An 18,579-nucleotide genomic window follows, 5' to 3' on the forward strand; every position below is an offset into this window, starting at 1 on the left:
GCCCTTGTCATTCTGCTCAGCTGAGTCAGCATGCAGTGCCATATCCAGAGCTCTGTGATCTCGGGTTCGAACCGCTGCATGCGAGGAGCAGCTTCGGAATAGTCTAGCCGATCTCTCTCGGATCTCAGGGCCACAGCGACCCCTGGAGACTCCCAGTGCAGCTCGCGATGAGGCTGGCCCTTCTCCAGTCGGTACCGAACTCCCATGGCCTGTGACATGTGACAAACCGAGCGGCTGGAGGACATGTCCTCTTTCTCCCCTGTGTGCGGTCGCAGGGTTTATAGCTGTGAGCCCAGACGTACAAAAACACACAACCGAAATTTCAGGAGAGAGTCGGTTAAAAAAAAAAACTGGTGATTCAATTTAAAGGGGAAAAATAACCAAATAAAAGAAGTAAAAGAACAGCGTTATACTGGAAAAGTATTTTAGTCAACCGAAACAAAAACAACAAAAAAGAATCGTTTAATTGGGATTTGTTATAGAATCTATAGCTTGAAATTCGTTTCAGATCCAATTGCGTACATACTGTTTATCTGTTAAACCGGAAAGAAATGCTTTCAAAATGGCAAGATTTGCATTCCTAGTTGCAACCAATATGGAGTCATGCACTTTAAAGCTGTTGATAATTCAGCTAAGCTGGGCAGAACAGATGTGCTGTAAAAAATTTAAATCAAGCTGACACTAGGCTGCAAGCTAGATACGTTTTATTGCTTTACCAGTGAGCGTTTAGAGAACCACATACAGTAATTATAAATAATGCTGAATTTTAATTGAAGGAAGTATGCCCACTATTTTCAAAAATAGTAATTACTTCTGTTTATTCCTTCTGTGTGAAACCTGGATATACAGTATGTAAAAACAGAGACTGTTTTTAGTTGAAATCACTCCAGTGTAAAACCAAGCAGTTGGCTGTGATCCACAATTTAGCAGCAGAACAGAGTGAAATTAATTAAGGCGGCAATAGAGCAGGAAAGCTTGCATGAAACAAAATAATTGCTTGCAGCATGGAGATTTTGATTCAAGTTACTTAAAAACGTGATTACGCTTATAAAAATAACCCAAGGGGTTTCTACAGAAATGCTCTCCATTTCATATGGAACAAAGACGCACAGTATGAAAACTAGGGGTCATCTATAGGTTATTGTAATAAGGATAGAAAGTATCCAGTAAACCTGTCTTGGTACTGTATATACATCCACTTCCAGAAACGCCTATGATAATGAAAGAGAAATACATTTGCTTTGGAAGAGATGCAGGAAGAAAGCCCCACTGACCTTTATGTACATCTGTGTAAAACATTTCTACTTTTAATCCTCAGTGATCATTGGGGCAACAAAGCCATTATTTTTCCACATCGACTGTCCCAGTGCAGTTTTTTTTTTTAATTTCCGGCAGTCTATAGGAAAGTGACCTGTGAAGCTTGACATCTTTTGATGGGGTTGGAGCTACTCTAAAGCCCAGCTTAATCATTGTGCACAACAAGATTTTTTGTTTTTGTTGATTTTCCCTGTTTGGGTGTCTCTTTTTTGCTTAATTTTCTTCAGAGTTCATTTAAAGACATCTCTGCCACTAGTCCTTTTGGATATAATACATTTGAGTAATAAAAAAATGCCCAGAAATATAAAATGAATTCAATAATATTTATCATTTAAAATGTATACCATTATACTGTACTTTTGTATATGAATGGACATATCTAACTTATGCTGATGTATTTAACTTAACATTATATCCATAAATCCTTTCGTAATCAGAAGGCCCTGCGGTTGTGTGCAATAGCACACAACCTCAGGGCCTTCTGATTATGAAAAAGGTTTAATACCTTTAAACTCCATAACAATCACTTGTTTCAAAAATATGACGTTAAAGGATTCATTCAGAAAACTAGTGCTCTTTCAGGTCTTCTTTGTTAAAAGAATAATCTAATTAATAATCCAATCAGCTTTTAAGGAATAGAAACATTGTTTTGTAGTCCAAATAATTTGTAGGGCCATCATTTCATTAAAAAACACTGGATTTTCAAACAGTTTAGACAGTTCAGTTTGGAGGCAGGCTTTGAGGCTGTTAATTACAAGAGACTCAAACTGTTAAAAAACAGTTTCCATGTTGCATTGCTTTATGACTTTGTTCCCTTTTATTTGCTAATTATAATTTCAACAGAAGGCTGGAACACTGGTAAAATCATACAGTAACTGAGACAATGATAGCAGTTAAGGTTTTTGAAATGGTGATGATCACTATCTTTTCAAAACCAAACCTCCATTAAAGTGAAGAAATTGTGTGGGTGAGGAGTATCGGTCTTCTATAACGTTCTGGAAGTGAATCATCTTTAACAGTGTTGTATTGCCTCAGGTTTCCCTGACTCTACAGTATATTTCAAGTATATTCCAAGTAGAATAGGAAATGCTTTGAGTTTAATTCCGTTCTAAACATGCATTTCAATAGTCTGTTATGTTGATACTGTTTTACTTTCCTTAGAAAAAGTTGTAGTATTTTTTTACTATTAAACTGATATTGTAAAGACGCGTTTTTAATGAATATTCCTTCCTAGCCAGGAGGAAAATTGTGTTTTTTCAGTGGTAATCTGTCTATAGCTCATCTGTAACAAATGTGTCTTGAACATTGTTAATCTTTTAATACCTTCTAAAGAAACATGAGCATTTTGCTTTCTCTTTTGTAAAACTAACCCTCTGGATATTGGTGTAAGTACTTTTAGAAACAAGTGCATATTTGGGTATACAAAATTTGAAGCGCCTCGTTTCCAAACCAAGAAAACGACTTTTCTCATGAGAACTGTCAAAATTAAGGCTCGAGGGAAATGTTATGCTTTTTGCTTTTCATTGGTTCATTGTTTCCTAAGAAACAGCTCTGTTCTATGAAGCAGAAAAATAAAGTGATCTAAAAAAAGAGAAAAATATTGATTTCTCCATTTGAAATGGTTAAGGGAAATTCAGGCAACCAAAGTCACACATCTATTGCCTTTTAACTTTCTAGTAGAATGTAGAATGGAAATACTTTAGTCGTTGAAAGAGGCCAAGAAAAACTTACCTTACCCTTACCCTTACCCAACAATTACTCATTCAAAAAAGTCAAAAATCACTCATAAAAAAATTAAACTGAACAGAAAGAGACAACGCCTACTCACTGTTTCCAACTTAGTCTTGCAATCAGTCTAACTCCTAATGTAAGGCACACAATCCTAAATACCTTAAAGACTCCACAAGAAGCATGGCAAACACCAGGTGCTCCAACGACTCGCTTTCCTTGTGTGCTGGTGCAGTCGCTTCTTTTGTGTGATTTGTGCTGAGTAATACACTGCAAAACCTCACAATGAACAGGTGAAGTCTCTGAGTGTGTCAATTGAGGCGACGTACTGTATAAACTTGGCAAAGGTTTGAGCCACAGAGTTCCAGTGTCACAGGGCTCAGGACAACAGGGTGTTTTCAATTTAATATTTGTTTTATTTTCTGGTATAACATTGTATCGCATACAGGCATTGCTCTGATAAAAGGTCTACACAAAAATGCATATGAAATACTTTTCTGATGGCAGCCGAATAACTAAAGCATGTCCCAGGATTTACTGTACTTTTACATACATGTTAATTCTTTGTGAACCCAGCTGTGCCTTTACTACAGAGACCGAGGGAGACTGAAGTAACTCTCCCAATGAACAGCCTGTGAAAAAGTGAATGTACAGTACACATGCTGTCAGCCAGCTAAGACAGACACCGCAGGTATGGTTGCACATTGGCCCATGATAATGCATGAAAGATTTTATCAAGTCGTGGGAACAGGAACGTTCCTGATTTCGACAAGTCATGGGAAGAGGAATTTCCCTGGATTGTTTTGTTCTTAATGTGCAATAAATGTGATTCAGAAGGCGGCTTCTTTCAGTGCACAGTACGTTTACTTGGGAATTGGAGATTCCCTGACAGTTCTTTGCTGTATCAGTTTTACTGCTGGCACTGCTAGTTACAAGAAGCATGAACAACGGAAATAGCTGTCTGCAAAATTTCTCAGGGGAAGAGAAAAATAGCTTTTTTACAGGATTATACATTTTCATATGGTAGGGAAAAAGTGAACCATGGAAATATACAGTATAGTCGCTTCAGTAATGTTTCACAGATTTTGAGTTTGGGTGCTGCTGCATCAGGATCCATGCAGAAATATGCAGGTGGCTTTTTTAACTTACTTTTTTAGGATGTCATAAGAGTGGATTAACATGGAATATCCCAAAAACACACAGACAGGGAACTGAGGGCATTGTGAGTTAAACTCTATATAAAAATCTTTGTTGTGAAGCTAAAGGTTCGTGTAAACTGAGTTCATTCCATGTTGCAGAACAAGAAATTTAATTGGACTGTACTGATCACAAAATGATATGAGTCTTTTAATTATTTATAATAATTCAAATAATAAACAGAACTTTGCTGTGTCAGGATGATATGCAGATAAGATCTCCCAGTCATGAGAATATTCTAGTTTGAGAATATGTCAAAGCACTTATGATTGCTCGTACAAATCCTATAACTCAGGCCTGCACATCCCACAGGTGATTGTGAACAATGGGCTGATTCCAGTCTGAAACCTTCAGCTGTTTCAGATCCTTCAGTTGTGAAGCTGTGGATCAATAAATCTTATCTAAAGACTGATGGAGAAACTGACACAGCATCTAAGGACAATGTATAAAATAAATCTTACTAATGATGGATGGACATAACCACGCTTGACATACTGTGTGTTAATCTGAATCTTAAACCATGACTGACAAAGATATTGTCTTTATATCTTAATGTCATTATTATTCGTCCCACAAAAACACAGCGTGAATAAGAGAGTGAGTCTGATATGATCTTTAACCTAGGATCAATGTTATTTTCTTTCATCTAAAATGTAGTTTCCAGCAGCCGTTACAGTTTTGATTGAATGTGCACAGACACTGGGTACCACAGGCTCCCCTGGACTCTCCTTGTATCAAAAGCTGGTTGAAACAGTAGCTGATGTCCTATGGGTCATTATAGTCATTTCTGCAATAATTTGTGGGGCACCTATCTTTACGTCCGAGAGAAACTTTTTGATTTAAGAATCATTTTGACAGTGCATCAGTTTCCTGTATGCTGTACAGTAACAAATTCATAGAACCCTGAGCAATTTGAAAGCATCTATTTCAACATTGTTTGCTTTACCAGTGTTCTGTATCCGTTTAGCTTTTCGAAAACAAAATCAATTTTCCCCTAAAAAGTCCCAGACTTTTATTTGTCACAGATCTTAATTACAATGCGAACAAAGCAATAAAACAGAAAGGAGCCTCAAAGTTTTGTTACTAGCTCACTTCATCCATAGCCGATATTATAAACAGACGATTTCTCACCTGGTCTTTGTAACCCTTCTGTCATAGACCAGATAATTTCAGAGAGTAGTAGAGGACTGGTTCGGCACATTATACAGCTGGCGAGTGTGATAATATTGGTGTCAGTTGCTTAGCTAACAGAGGTCAGAGTCGGTTAACTCTATAGCCAGTGCATCTAGCTTTAAGATCAACAGTACATCCCACGCTTAAAAATATTCAACAGCAGGCTGGAAACACTAATGAATTACCTGTCCACAAAACATTATTCTTACACAAACATGCCCACAGGTCTGAAACCATGGTCCAATCTCACCACAGTCTGGCTGTTTTTACACTTAAATGATCGTTTGCAGAGGTTAAGAAAGCATGTCCTAATTAAGCAACTTAATGATCCAATTAGGTCGTTTCGGGCTCAGCATGAAAGAAAATCAAAGAATTTGTACATGCGTGGCAAAGGAACTGCATTGTTAACATACAAGGTAGTGATTTTTAGTAATGCCACGGCATAGGAAAAGTTGTTTAAGAGCTATGAAATCCCAGCAGTGAAAATGAAAAACACTATGATACTCATATTTCAGTTATTAAGCTTCTATGGGGATTAATGTTGAGGAGAATTGGCTTGAGTATGCTCTTATTATATTCCATTGAAGAGCTTGCCAGAGCTTGATTTCAGCATTAGATTCTAGTAGCTGTCTCTCCTCTAGTTAAAATCACTTTTAATGTTTAATGTTTCTTATTAACTTTTCAAAGAGAAGCAGTTTTTAATGTGATACTTTTACCATTTGTGATTTTAAGAGATTATTAGTTTGTCTTATTCTCAACAATTTGAGCAGAAAAATATTTTATGAATCTGCCATGCTTTTAGCTTTAAGTGGGAAAACCAATGCAGACTTCAGATGCTATATATGTAAATTCTCAGTCATTCACTTGAATGCTCAGAAAAGCTGTAGTTTAATTTTGTCACAAATAAAAACCCAGGCTTTCCAATGATTTGTTTGAGATGAACAGGTCTTATTGTATATCCAGACAGGTAAGAATAAGTCTGTGACATCACTGCTGCTGTAGACTTGGGTCTGTGACTCTGCTCACACCATTACCTGGGATCTGTGACATCACTGATCATGCTCCTGACATCATTTCTACTGACGGGGTTTTGTAAAACTGCTGCTGCTGTTATTTCTATTTCTATGTTCATTCACTCCACAAGACTGCAAAACCCTCATGCTCTCCAGAAGAGGAGCCCAGTTCAGCATGAAAGGGAGACATTCATAGTTACAATGTTTCTAAATCATAGAGAGGTTACAGGATTTAGGAAGCAAATACTATGTTGATTAACTACAACTTGCTGTAGTTAATCATGTAGTTAATGTAGTTTATCTGTATCTCAGTTTTTTAAAAGCTTAAACTTGCTGAATGACAGGATGTGACTGAGTCTGGCTAAAGTTATACATTTCAGCTTCCTAGGGTAGGGATGGCTTTGCATCTCTCCTTTTTAATAAATATATTTTAAGTACTAAAGAAACCCATGAACTTATATATTTGCTTTGGCTGTTTCAGCTGCTCTGAACTTCCTTTTGTATAGGAATTGTTTGGATTTTATTGGACTCGGGAAAATAAAAGCTGTTTTTGCATTTTTCCGCTGTGGGGAAACCTTGTGCCCTTTGAAGTTTATTTGTGCACCAGCCCCCCCAGGAAGACAGGAGGGACAAGGGGATACAAATGTCACATGCACATACACAAACTGTGTTTATACACCTCAAATGAGTTACAGTATATTCATTTGTTAACTGGTACCCTGAAATTCGTCTGCTGACAGTTGTTGAATGCACTTCAGCCTTTAAAAACAGGGCAAAGTGAGTAAGTAGTTTATTGCTGAGAAAAAATCCACAAAAAATAAAACCTCTGCACCGTTAAAACTTATATTATTTACTATTTGCTTTTTTAAAAAAAGAGATTTACCATACAGTAAGCGAACAAAATAATTCTTATTGAGATATTTATCAATGTAAATTACTTGATTCCATAAAATGAAGTTGAATCCATAGTATTTAGTCTGCAATTCAAATTATTTTTTTACTATAGCCAACAGGAATGTTTGCTGACATTCTTCTTAACTGACAAAAACAAAGATCGAAATAGAGCTAACCAATTATCCACATTGTCTTCAGATTTGGAGTATACATAGACTCTTAAAGAATCTGCATTACTGGAATAAGCAAGAAAACGCTGAAACAATGAACAGGCCCCATTCCCAGGACTTTGTCCGGGTGCTTTGATTTCCTCCAGTGGTTCAAAAACATGCTGGTAGGTTAATTATTTTCTGGTGTGTGTGTGTCTGCCCTGCGATGGAATGGCATCCCATCCAGTTTGAGTTCGGCCTTGTGCCCGCTGCTTGCCAGGATGGGCCACAGCTCCCCTGTGACCCTGTATCGGATGAAGAAGTTGGAAAACGGATGGATGAATGGAAGATTGTAAAAGATTAGCAGCTGATATGTGAGAAGCAAAATAAACATGAGGAAATAGTATCCTCCCTTTAAGACCCCCTTTTAATTTGGTTTGAGTCTTTAGTGCTCTTAGCTGAACTTAAAACAACAGGTGTCTGTAATCCTTCTAGGAAGGCAATGAGATGACACATTTAAGGGAATGCTACTTAATTAAAGTCAGCCAAGGTCCCTTTGCAAAACTCTGTGTGGCATCTTTGACAAGAAAATTAGAATGCCCCACGTACAGATGCTTCATGTTGCTAAAGGCATCACTTCAGAACCCCTGCTCCAGTTCAATTCATAATCATCGAGGTGAATGACCGCGCACTGCTGTGGAACGAAAGAAGAATAAAGACGTGACAGTCGGGAATGATGAGAAATAGAAGAGCAGCCTCTTTTATTTCGCTCTCAAATAACACCCTGCAAACACTGTCCAGCCAGATTCTACAACTTGTCAACACAATGCATAAGTATGTCCTTGTTTTGTTCATATTACCATCTAGAAATAAAACTAGTCATACTGCCATAACAGTACACTAGTGTCCGTAAACATCAGTACTGTAACAGACTGCGTTTCCGCTATAATTCGAAAAATAATTATACTCAGTCTCCTAAAAACAAGTTAGGGGCTTCAGTAGGAATGGTGTAATAACATGACTACTTTCAGAAATAGGTTTTATTAATTTATATGATAAAGGCTTTTATCAATTGTATGCACACAATGATTTTTTGTTTGTCCCATATCTCCTATAATAATGTTTCCCTTTCTCATTTCATAGGTTTACGTCGTCTCTTAGTCGCTTCAACAAATATCAGTGTGTTGTGCTGCTGGGATGCTTAGTAAGAAAATAATTCAAACAAATCTGTGTCAAACAATGAACGCTCCAAGGCTCACTCAGGGGAGTTCAGAGAAGGAAGGTCATCTCGAACAGCACAACTGCTCATATTATATCATCTTTCAGCTTAACTCTGTGAGAGGAGTTAGTAGGGTCCACTGTAGGGTTAGGCTTCAGGTGAAAACTTTCTTCCAGTGCATCGGATTTAACCCCTACTTAGTTATTTTTGAGAGCCTTGTATGAAATCTAATGTAGTGTTAAGAGTTTTTGTAGTGTATTCTGCTGTACGGGGGTGCAGGCTGTGCTGTGCTGTTCAACTAAACCTCATGCAGCACGTATTCTTAATTATTGTGTTAATGAATAATTTTCCTTTGGAGATTAAATGGGAAAAAATAAGTGCATGACTTATTTTAAGTGGATTACATACATGTTAAAAGAGTGTTTTATTAACTTAATTAGCTTTGAGTGTAGAAAATCAGCTAACGACAGAACAAAATGTTCAATTTAAGCTGTGCAAGGCTTGGTGAGGAAACGGGGACGTCACAAACTATCAGTGCAGTACTTGTCAGGCTATAGTCGTGTGCAAAATGTACAGTGTTAGAACAAATCTGGATGTATCCTTTATTGAGCTTTGTGCAAAAAAAGAAAAAGGTTAATTTGCTACAGGAATTAATTTCTGGAAACTTGGCTCACAAGGCACAAATTAAAACTAAAAACAGTTGAACATTTCTTGGACAATTGCTTGGGGTTGTTTGTCTTCCTGGAATATTAAATTCCTCCCAGTTAGTTTTATCCCAGGCGTAATGAGCTCGAATACCATCCTGCTTATGCTAATCCACGATTCCATCTGCTTTGACAGGCGTCCAATGAATCGCACACACTTAATTTGTAGTTTTGCATTTTGTAAATTAAGTACTGACTGATCTCCACATCTTTGAACTATTTTTAATTATTTTTTAGTTTTAGAAGTGTGATTTAGAAAGCAAAACTATTTGCGTTTCTATTTTGTTTCTGGGATTCTCAAGATGGTTTATCATTTAGTTTTTAAAAAATCTCAATCTCAGTTGTGGAAGCCATCTTTTAGAATATTATGCCAACCACAGAGTTAAAAAGTAATGCTTAAGTAGACCTCCATACTAGTAGCTCTGAAGTGCACTTTTTGAGAGAGAAAATTAATGATTCAACCCGCCTGAGGTGAACGCAATTGAGACCTACTGTATATATATTTCTCTGCCTTTCTTCCATTTACTCGGCTTGTCTTCAGAGTCCATGTCTGCTTTAGGCAATAATGATGAAGCTGCAGAGAAAGTGAGAAAAATTAAAGGCATCACCTGTTGAAAAAATGCCCATAGGTTTGGTGTATGTAGCTTTATACAATATTTTATTAATAATTAACATATGCATTACAAGAAAATTACTTTAAGGATTAAAAATAGATTCTGTGTAATACTGTGGATTTCCTGTAGCCGGTAATATCATTTTTAAGAATGGTGTACATACATGCGATGTAGTGCATGTGAACTTCACGAAAATTTTTTTTAAATATTAAATGTTAAATATTAATATGTAAATGTTTTTTTTCTTGTACGTAGAAGACATAAATGCATGTTTTAATGCCTATTTAATCTTTTTGTTTAGTTAAAATTGATATTAAGGAAACCACTTAAAATCCTACCATAATACTTATTTTGAAAACTTGATTTCTTAGGATATCCAATCACAACATGAATGATAGAACTCCAATTCTAAAAACAGGACGGGCAAACATGACGTATTTTAGAAGACGTGTCTGACCACTCTTATGATCAACTATTTCTCTGTATTTTTTTAAATCATTTATATACCACAAAACGTGTATATTTAAATAACTTTATCATTTATGTTTATTGTAAATATAAGTAAATTAACAATATACAGTCCATTCGACTTTGGCCGTTCTCACGTGAACAAACAACCGAAACATTGCAATGACATCATTTATGCAAGGTCTCACTGTACAAGACAAACGGCTCGAATGCAAGGCGGCTTCTCCTGCTTCATGGCTGATCCAATCTTTTGTTTTCTTCGTTTGCAGGCAACATTTTTGTGGTGAGCCTCGCAGTCGCAGACCTGGTGGTGGCAATATACCCATATCCTCTGGTTCTCACGTCCATCTTCCACAATGGGTGGAACTTGGGGTACGTGCACTGCCAGATCAGCGGATTCCTCATGGGGCTCAGCGTCATCGGATCGATATTTAACATAACGGGCATTGCTATCAACCGCTACTGTTACATCTGTCACAGCCTCAAGTATGATAAGCTGTACAGTGACAAAAACTCCCTGTGCTATGTCGTTCTCATCTGGGTGCTCACCGTTGTCGCTATCGTGCCAAACCTGTTTGTGGGATCGCTGCAATACGACCCGAGGGTCTACTCCTGCACTTTTGTGCAGTCCGTCAGCTCGGCCTACACCATCGCCGTGGTTTTCTTCCACTTCATCCTCCCTATAATGATTGTCACCTACTGCTATCTGAGGATATGGATTCTGGTGATCCAAGTCAGGAGACGAGTGAAACCGGACCTCCGTCCCAAACTCACTCCGCATGACGTTAGGAATTTTGTAACCATGTTTGTGGTGTTTGTGCTCTTTGCTGTGTGCTGGGCTCCGCTGAATTTCATCGGGCTGGCAGTCGCCGTGAACCCAGTCGTGCCCATCATTCCAGAGTGGCTCTTTGTGTCCAGTTATTTCATGGCCTACTTCAACAGCTGCCTTAACGCCATCATTTATGGACTGCTGAACCAGAACTTCAGAAGAGAGTATAAAAGGATCATCGTGTCGGTGTGCACGGCAAGGATTTTCTTCCCCGACAGCTCCAATGATGCAGCTGAAAGAATTAAGAGCAAGCCATCCCCTTTAATGACCAACAACAACCAAGTGAAAGTGGATTCTGTTTAACGATAAAAAATCACTGTGAAGAAAATACCAAAAATGCACAACTTTGAGCTCGAGAAATTTCTGTTAACCATTTAAAATAATTTCTTGAATCCAGACAGTTGAAAAGGCATTTATGTATTTTTCTCAAAAGCACTATTATTATTATTATTATTATTATTTTGAAGGCAATTTGCAATTCCTATGCCTTGGTGTTTGCATTTAAAAGCTTTTGGAGTACAATGCAGTACATTTAATAAGAAAGGGTAAAGGGTTATGAATGTTATACTGCAGTATTTGTACTTGTGCACTTATCTCCCTAAGACTGACTAGTAAGTAAGGTTAGAAAAACTACTCACCACAGGGGTTTCTTCAAGTACTCAAATGACCTTATATTCTTTGGAAAAAAATAATTGGATTATATTAGAGAAAAAAGAATATAATTCCAATATACATGTGACAAATTAGAAACCGTGTGGCTCACGTTTAGTACTATACATCCTTCACTCAGCAATGCCACTGCAGAACAGTGTGTTACTCCCTCAGCCTAACAGACACCTTCTGGAATACAAGCTGTTTCCAGGTCACAGATGAGATCCCTGCTGGTAGCAACTGAGAAGAATACATTTCCTTCACTGGTTAAGAAAACTGTTATTATATAACAGCTGTGTTCTAGGTTGGCACTGATCATTGATGTTTTATTTTTCCCATGAGTTTCTCCAGACGTTCTGCTTAACAGCAAAAACATATGATGTTTAATTGATCAGGCTCTCCTGTCAGTATTTCAGAAAGTTAGTCTGGACCAACAGGTGTGTCTGTATTTCATAAATGCTGATGTCAAAATCTCACGTCAGGAAATGAGGCAAGCTGATTACCAACACTTCAGCACTGTGCAACATTTCTTAATTTTTACATGTATTCAGAATTGGCCCACACGTTTTCACATGGTTTGAAAAGACGTGTCAGCTTCTGAACATAGCAAACTCCAACACCCTTAACAAGGCTATCTTTTTGTCATGCAAGCCTGCTGTATATTAAATGTAAGGTGTACATCATTATTTCCCAATAAGCTATAAATCTCCCTCCGTAACAATTCAAACTGTCACTTACTTCTAAACCTGCCAGAGATGGTCTTAAATACTTGCTATTTTTCAATGATCAAAAATAAGCAGAGCTGGTGTAGAACGTCTCTGCGTGTTATCTTTTGTGCATCCTTCCACAGAATGTAAATGCCTTACTTCTGCTTTTGCTTCCTTGTGTCAGATCTTTTTCTCCACTGCAGGAAGTATATTTGTGTAAATGTGTCATAATGATATATAAGGCATACTCAGAGAGTACATCCTCTCTTTCTGCTGCCAGACACATCAGCACATTCTGTTCCCAGCGCCAAACGGGATAACTCCTTCAAAAGTTTCCATGTTCATTCTGGATAAAATCTGCACTGTGCAGGGTCTGCTTTTGGTGATTCGCTGTTATTATGATTTGTCAAGTAATGGGGAGATAAGGGACAGGAACACTTATGCGAATTTATTTTCATGTAATATTTAAAATATTCCTTCATATTTAAAGAACATAACTGAAATATTTATACATAGAATATTTTATAACGCATATAGTAAATGTATGATATAATTTCTTACTGCCTTACAATTAACAAGCAGTATATTGCTGTGCATGTCATGTGTTTATTCTTCTTTATTTTTTGACACTTTCAAAATATTGCATTTCAAATTAATATCAGAAAGTATTATGGGATTATATATTTTCTTTTTTTAACAAGGCAACTTTATATCAATAGAACCAAAGATTTAGAAGTAAATTTTCGTGTATATTTTAACAATAATATTGGTTGTTCATACCATACTACAAAAAATAAAGGCATGCTACTTTCGTATTTGTCTCTCAAACTGTATTATACACTGAACTACATTTTCATCAGAATAAGTCTTGATGACAACAAGGTTTAACAACAGTGGAAGAAAGAATATGTTTGTTACTACAATTATTTTTATTCAAAGATTACTTAGGGATATGCTAATTTAAAGCAGTTTAAGAAACAGAGAGTTGATCACTTTTTTTTTTGTTCACAAGTATTTTTTTCTTGGAAATGTACTTTTAAAATACCTTTTTTATTTTCAACAGGAAAAGCCTGCATAAAGATATGTAATGCTTTGTGTCATAAACTTTCTTTCTAGATGTATCCCACATATTAGTTTCGCCACTGATTTCGAGACAGTTCTCTGAGTTGACTTGATCAATGCCTTGCAGGATTTCTAATTAAATCCTAAGAAGAATTCCACAGGGACTAGATAGAGGTATACAAAATTCAATCGTTGTCACAGAAAAATAGCAAAGTTAATATTTCTATTATTAAAACAGCATTAATGACTGTGGGGTCAAACAATTGCACAATAACTGGTTCCATATCTGTGTATTACATGTATCTATAAACTGTACAAAAAATCTGATAAATTCACCCTTCTTAGTCAATTTCTGTCCATGTTAGCAACTGCAGGATACTTTGAAGAAATATATCAAAATAAAGCATTTATTGAAGAAAAAAAACCTAACTGTAAAACAAAAATGTTTAAATCCACTGTATTTCATTTAAAGCATTTTGATTTTCAAAAGTGATTTCCAAAACTGTGATATCTCAGAAAACCTTTTTTTCCAGTGCATTCTTTCAAACTTCTGTAAGTTGTTTGCAATATGTGCAACTGAAATAAGCCCTGGTCTGATATCAGAAACATAAACAAATGTTACATATAAGGTTTTCTAAAAAACTGAGTTTCCTTTCATCTCCTCTACATTGTTACACATGGTGTAGGTCCTCAGTGTACTGAAGGTAGAGAAAGTCAGACACACTGATAGTGTTTTATTTAAATGAGCAATTGGCCGTTTTAGAGGAGCTGCTTCATGTCTTATATATATAGAATTGAACTACAGCGGTGACAACGGTCCTGACTGTCCTGTTTGTTTCGCTTGTAGTTCCTGGGATTCCTGGAATGGAATTTAACCAATGAGCAGGACATACAATGAACAGAATAGGACTTACTGCTTCTAAATCATAGCCAGTAGCTCAGTTGATTGTAAGAACACACTGTAAGGTTTGCGAATGAAAAGATGCCATTTTGTTAATTTCGTCTAGTGACCATTGACCCTGATTAATTTGGCTTTGCAAGAGAAATTCACTGGAGTTGACTGATGAACTACAGAGACTGCATTAGGCACTGCTCTTAGTTTTGAGTCAGTTGTGTTCAGCAACAAGTTATGTTTGCAATAAGCACTTATGGTACTCATTACGACTTCAAAATGCAGAAAGATAAATTAAACTTTAAAAGCAAAGTACTTAACAGTGAAAACTTAAACAGCAAAGACATACAAGTAGTTTTAATTCCAACACATTGTGAAATGGTGCACGATGTTATTGCAATAAGCTTCACAAATGTCTGTTAACTGCACTAAGCTCAGTTTTAATATCATGCCTATTGTCCTCACTCCTCTCAAGGCATTTCTTACCATTGTATCTGACTCTCGGGGTTTAGTTTTGGAGATCTTAATCTGAAATAATTTCATATTTCAACAAGAGATCTCATTAGTACAAACAGAATCTTAAAAATATTCCAGTCTCAAGAAGCAAGTTTCTATTTAACACCAGATTATACCTTTTCTTAAAATTGTCAAAATTATTACAAAATTCTTGTCAAAAACGTCTTGTTATTAATTAAGTGTTTATAAGTTTCCAATTCAAAATTATTTCTTTCCTTAAATGCATGCTTAAAATCATATTGGATTTCGCACCATTTATATTTAATGTCTTGGAAAAGGAATTAAGTGTGAGGTGAGATGCGTAATTTCATACTTTGATGTATTTTTGCTGACGAAGCAAATGTGTTCTCTTCTCTTGAATGTTTTCTCTGGAATCTGTTAACTGGGCAAATTAATGTCACAGTAATGACATCCATTTAGTTTAATACGCAACTTAATTATTTAATGTGTTCTTAAATAAGCCAGTTTTATTTTATTTATAATTCCTCATACATGTTTTTTTTTAATTTTCTTAAAATAAATAAATAATTATCTACTAACCATGCATGACCGCGTCTTTGTTAAATGCAGTACAGTGCAAGATGCTCATGAAGTCGCGCACAGAGGCTGCTGCAGGAGCTCTTTAGTGCTCACCGCCTTAATGGCCAAGTTCTTAAGAAGACTTGCGTGCCACACTCTATTAGTGCTGCTCCTGTTCTCCCAACACATTACACAACGTGTGTCTGACAAATGTTTTGCATCTCGGTTTTTCAATGCAAGTGAAAATGCCGTTGCAAAGAATCTAACTTTGTGGCACTAGTATAGGGTTATGCTGAGGTGTATAGGAGAAAAATGAGAGGTTTGAGCTGTAAACGGGGCTTCAAATTAACATAGGTTCCAACACAGAAGTTATAACTGTAAAATGCATTGCAATTCATTAGACATATAAAACATAGGATAATAGGGGAGACTTTGTGCAGTTACACTTGTACTATTTGCACCAATCAGAGTGTGAAATAGTTCTTCTCCAACTAGCACCCTAACAAATTCAATACAGAAATCTTCAAACAAAAGCAGCTTTGTCCACGATTACTCCCTTGTCTAAACTAGTAATGTATGGACAAAAACATTAATTGAGTAGATTTTCACTGATGGCTGTGTTGATTTTATCTACTGTATGTAACAGCAGAAGGTACAGCTGTATCAGATGCGACAAGTGGCATGCATTTTCCAGACGTGGCAACAGACTGATGCATATCTGCTTGGTCAGGGTTCTAAAGTAATGGACATTATCCCAAAAGCAATCCAACACTCCTCAATCTAGAAATCATTTACAAGTCTTATTGATTTCATAGTACAAAATGTGTTCCACTCATTTCTTGTCTTCAGTGAAATGTCTGTGTTTCAGAGCAAGCTGGACTAAAAATCACTGGAAAGCAAAGCACTGTGTGCCTCTAAAACACAACAGCAAAAGTGCCCTTTTGGGATGAGAGGGTTTGTTGAAGTTAGGAATCTCTAGACTGGCTTGTGGAACCACATATGGTTAGAACGATTCCATCCATCCATTTCCCAACTCCCTCATCCAATACAGGGCTTTGGGGGAGCCAGAGCCTATCCCAGCAAGCAACTGGTGCAACTGGGACAGTTGACAAACCCTGGATGGGAGGCCAGTGAATTGTAGGGCACACACAGACTCACACTCAAACCAGGGCCAATTTTCCCAGAAGCGAATTCACCTACCAGTGTGTTTGGACTGTGAGAGGAAGCCCAAGCAAGCGTGGAGGAGCATACAAACTCCATGCAGCTTGCACCCAGAACTGAACCCAGGGACCCAGTGCCCCTGATAACAATTCCATCTTTATATTTTTCAATCCTGTTTTCCACCGATAATGCAGTTTACAATAAAGTGCAACTACGTTTTGCTTTGTGATTTTGTTTCATTTGCCAATTAAGATTTAGATGTTTCCCAGAAAGAAAATGAATTCTAAATTCTGATCTTCAAATTCTGAGCTACCTGTGTTCTGATACAGTACGTCTGAGCAAGGGATTTTTCCGATTCTGTTAGAATCTTCAAATAATGTTTGAGAAAAAGAATGTGGAAAGAAAAAAAATGGGAATAATATTGTCTACGATTTTTAAGTGCTATTTGAAATTTAAATTGACTTGCCATTTTCCTCCAGTCCACAGAAAATGATTAAACAAGTTCAGCATGAATTTACTGTGAAATGTTGGAGATCCATAGTCTTCAACAGCAGGTGATGAGAGTGTTACAGGAGGGCACTAGAGACATGGAGGTGTTTTTATTAATGCCAAACCACTGAATCTATTTAAAGAACATCTAAGGACAAGCACATATGCTTTTACAGAGCTTTTGTTTTCCTCACTGTTTATGGTCATGCACTGTTTCTGCAGACTCGAATGCTGGCAAGCCTTATGTTTACTCAGGTAATTTTCCCAGAGTCTTAATTTTGTTCCCTAGGATGAATTTAACTGAAAAAACAAGGGAATAATATTGCTTCACAAAAGGGTGATAACAGTTTTAATCAATTAGGTAAAGTTCCACAGGGCCACAGATGAACGTCAATTATAATCTGAATTAAAGGTCAAAAACATTTTACCCTTACTTTATCTAAAAAATGTATTAAAAATCCCTAATTATTACTTGTTTAGACTTATTCCTGTGACTTTGTCTTTTGAGTAAAAACAGAAACTTTGTCTTACAAAGTCTACCTGCCATCTCTCTTACACACTATGTACTGTATGTAATGTAACAGGACAGAGAGTATGTCTGGAGAAACAGTCATTTCAGGCAACTGCTTTAAAACTTACTATACAGTATGCTATAACAACAACAAGGTTACAGGCCATTCAGCCTGTCTAGTTTGGTAATGGCTAAGGAACTCACCCGGCTGTTTTATTGAAAGAAGCTAAGGCATTGGCTTCAACAGCATGGCTGGGCAGCTTGTTCTATACACCCCAAACACCCTTTGTGTAAAAGCACGAGTCCTGTTTTTATCTTTAGAAGCAGTGCCAAAGGCAGAAGGCTGAATGCATAATAAGTGCCGCATAAGTGACAGTTCACAGTGAAAATGATGTACAGCATACTGTAGGTTTAGTTTTGCTTCCATTCTCTGTCAGAGGTTAATGTGAGGTGGATCAAATAAAAATATTTAAACAATCACAGTTATCCTTAGATATGATGTTTCAGACAATAATACACATCATTTGACGTAATAATCAGCAGCACGAGTTGTTAAAAGCTAAAATTCCTATTGCACTTAAGACATCTCAAGGGTTATAGGAAGGGGACAAAGTGCCTAGCTACTGTATGTTGTTGAATCTGATGCCCTTGGCTTCTTTTGCGAAATGACTATGAGAGTAATAAGAATAATTCTTTGCACTTTATGTTTGGCGCTTTTCTGGACACTCCACTCAAAGCACTTTACAGGTAATGGGGATCCTCTCCA

The 18,579-nt window shown here is 36.8% G+C and overlaps 1 protein-coding gene across 1 annotated transcript in view; it reads left to right on the top strand.

The window, feature by feature from the left end:
* Positions 1-15,672, top strand: part of LOC148677495 (melatonin receptor type 1A-A) — a 27,830-nt gene extending 12,158 nt beyond the window's left edge. Inside the window, exon 2 of the mRNA XM_088640431.1 lies at positions 10,746-15,672. Coding sequence (XP_088496557.1) covers positions 10,746-11,608 — 863 coding nt within the window. The 3' untranslated portion in view covers positions 11,609-15,672. The remainder of the gene's footprint in view (positions 1-10,745) is intronic.
* The last annotated feature ends 2,907 nt before the right edge of the window (positions 15,673-18,579 follow it).

The sequence above is a fragment of the Lepisosteus platostomus genome, chromosome 1, assembly GCF_059453375.1.
Source record: "Lepisosteus platostomus isolate fLepPlt1 chromosome 1, fLepPlt1.hap1, whole genome shotgun sequence".
NCBI lineage: Eukaryota > Metazoa > Chordata > Actinopteri > Semionotiformes > Lepisosteidae > Lepisosteus > Lepisosteus platostomus.